This window comes from Anarrhichthys ocellatus, unplaced genomic scaffold (assembly GCF_004355925.1).
Source record: "Anarrhichthys ocellatus isolate YVR2014 unplaced genomic scaffold, GSC_Weel_1.0 scaffold3393, whole genome shotgun sequence".
NCBI classification, from domain to species: domain Eukaryota; kingdom Metazoa; phylum Chordata; class Actinopteri; order Perciformes; family Anarhichadidae; genus Anarrhichthys; species Anarrhichthys ocellatus.
The window spans coordinates 5,361-5,768 of NW_022283367.1; the positions used below are offsets into that span (position 1 = coordinate 5,361).

At 41.9% G+C, this 408-nt stretch overlaps 1 protein-coding gene across 1 annotated transcript in view; it reads right to left on the reverse strand.

The window, feature by feature from the left end:
* mrpl37 (mitochondrial ribosomal protein L37) overlaps positions 1–301 on the reverse strand; it is a 3,799-nt gene extending 3,498 nt beyond the window's left edge. Inside the window, exon 1 of the mRNA XM_031840823.1 lies at positions 48–301. Coding sequence (XP_031696683.1) covers positions 48–186 — 139 coding nt within the window. The 5' untranslated portion in view covers positions 187–301. The remainder of the gene's footprint in view (positions 1–47) is intronic.
* Positions 302–408: the final 107 nt, after the last annotated feature.

Sequence of the window (408 nt, forward strand, 5' to 3'; positions counted from 1 at the left end):
CACACACACACACACACACACACACACACACACACACACACACACACCAGTGCAGTTCAGCTCCTCCTTGTACACGTGGACTTGCTGCAGGTCGATGGTGGGGGAGACGGGGTACAAGCTTTCCAGGACATGATCTTCTGTCTCGTCCACTTCCTGTTTCCCAGAAACCTCTGGGAGAGCATCCATGCAGTTATGCAGTAATCCATTCTGACCCCTGATCTGGAACACGTCCTCACCTGGTGATCAAACATGGAGCGAAAATGGAAGAGTGGTACATATACGTACACGTCCACATATATACATATATATATATATATACATATACATACACACATATATACATATATACATATACATACACACATACATATATACATATATATACACACATATACATACATATATACA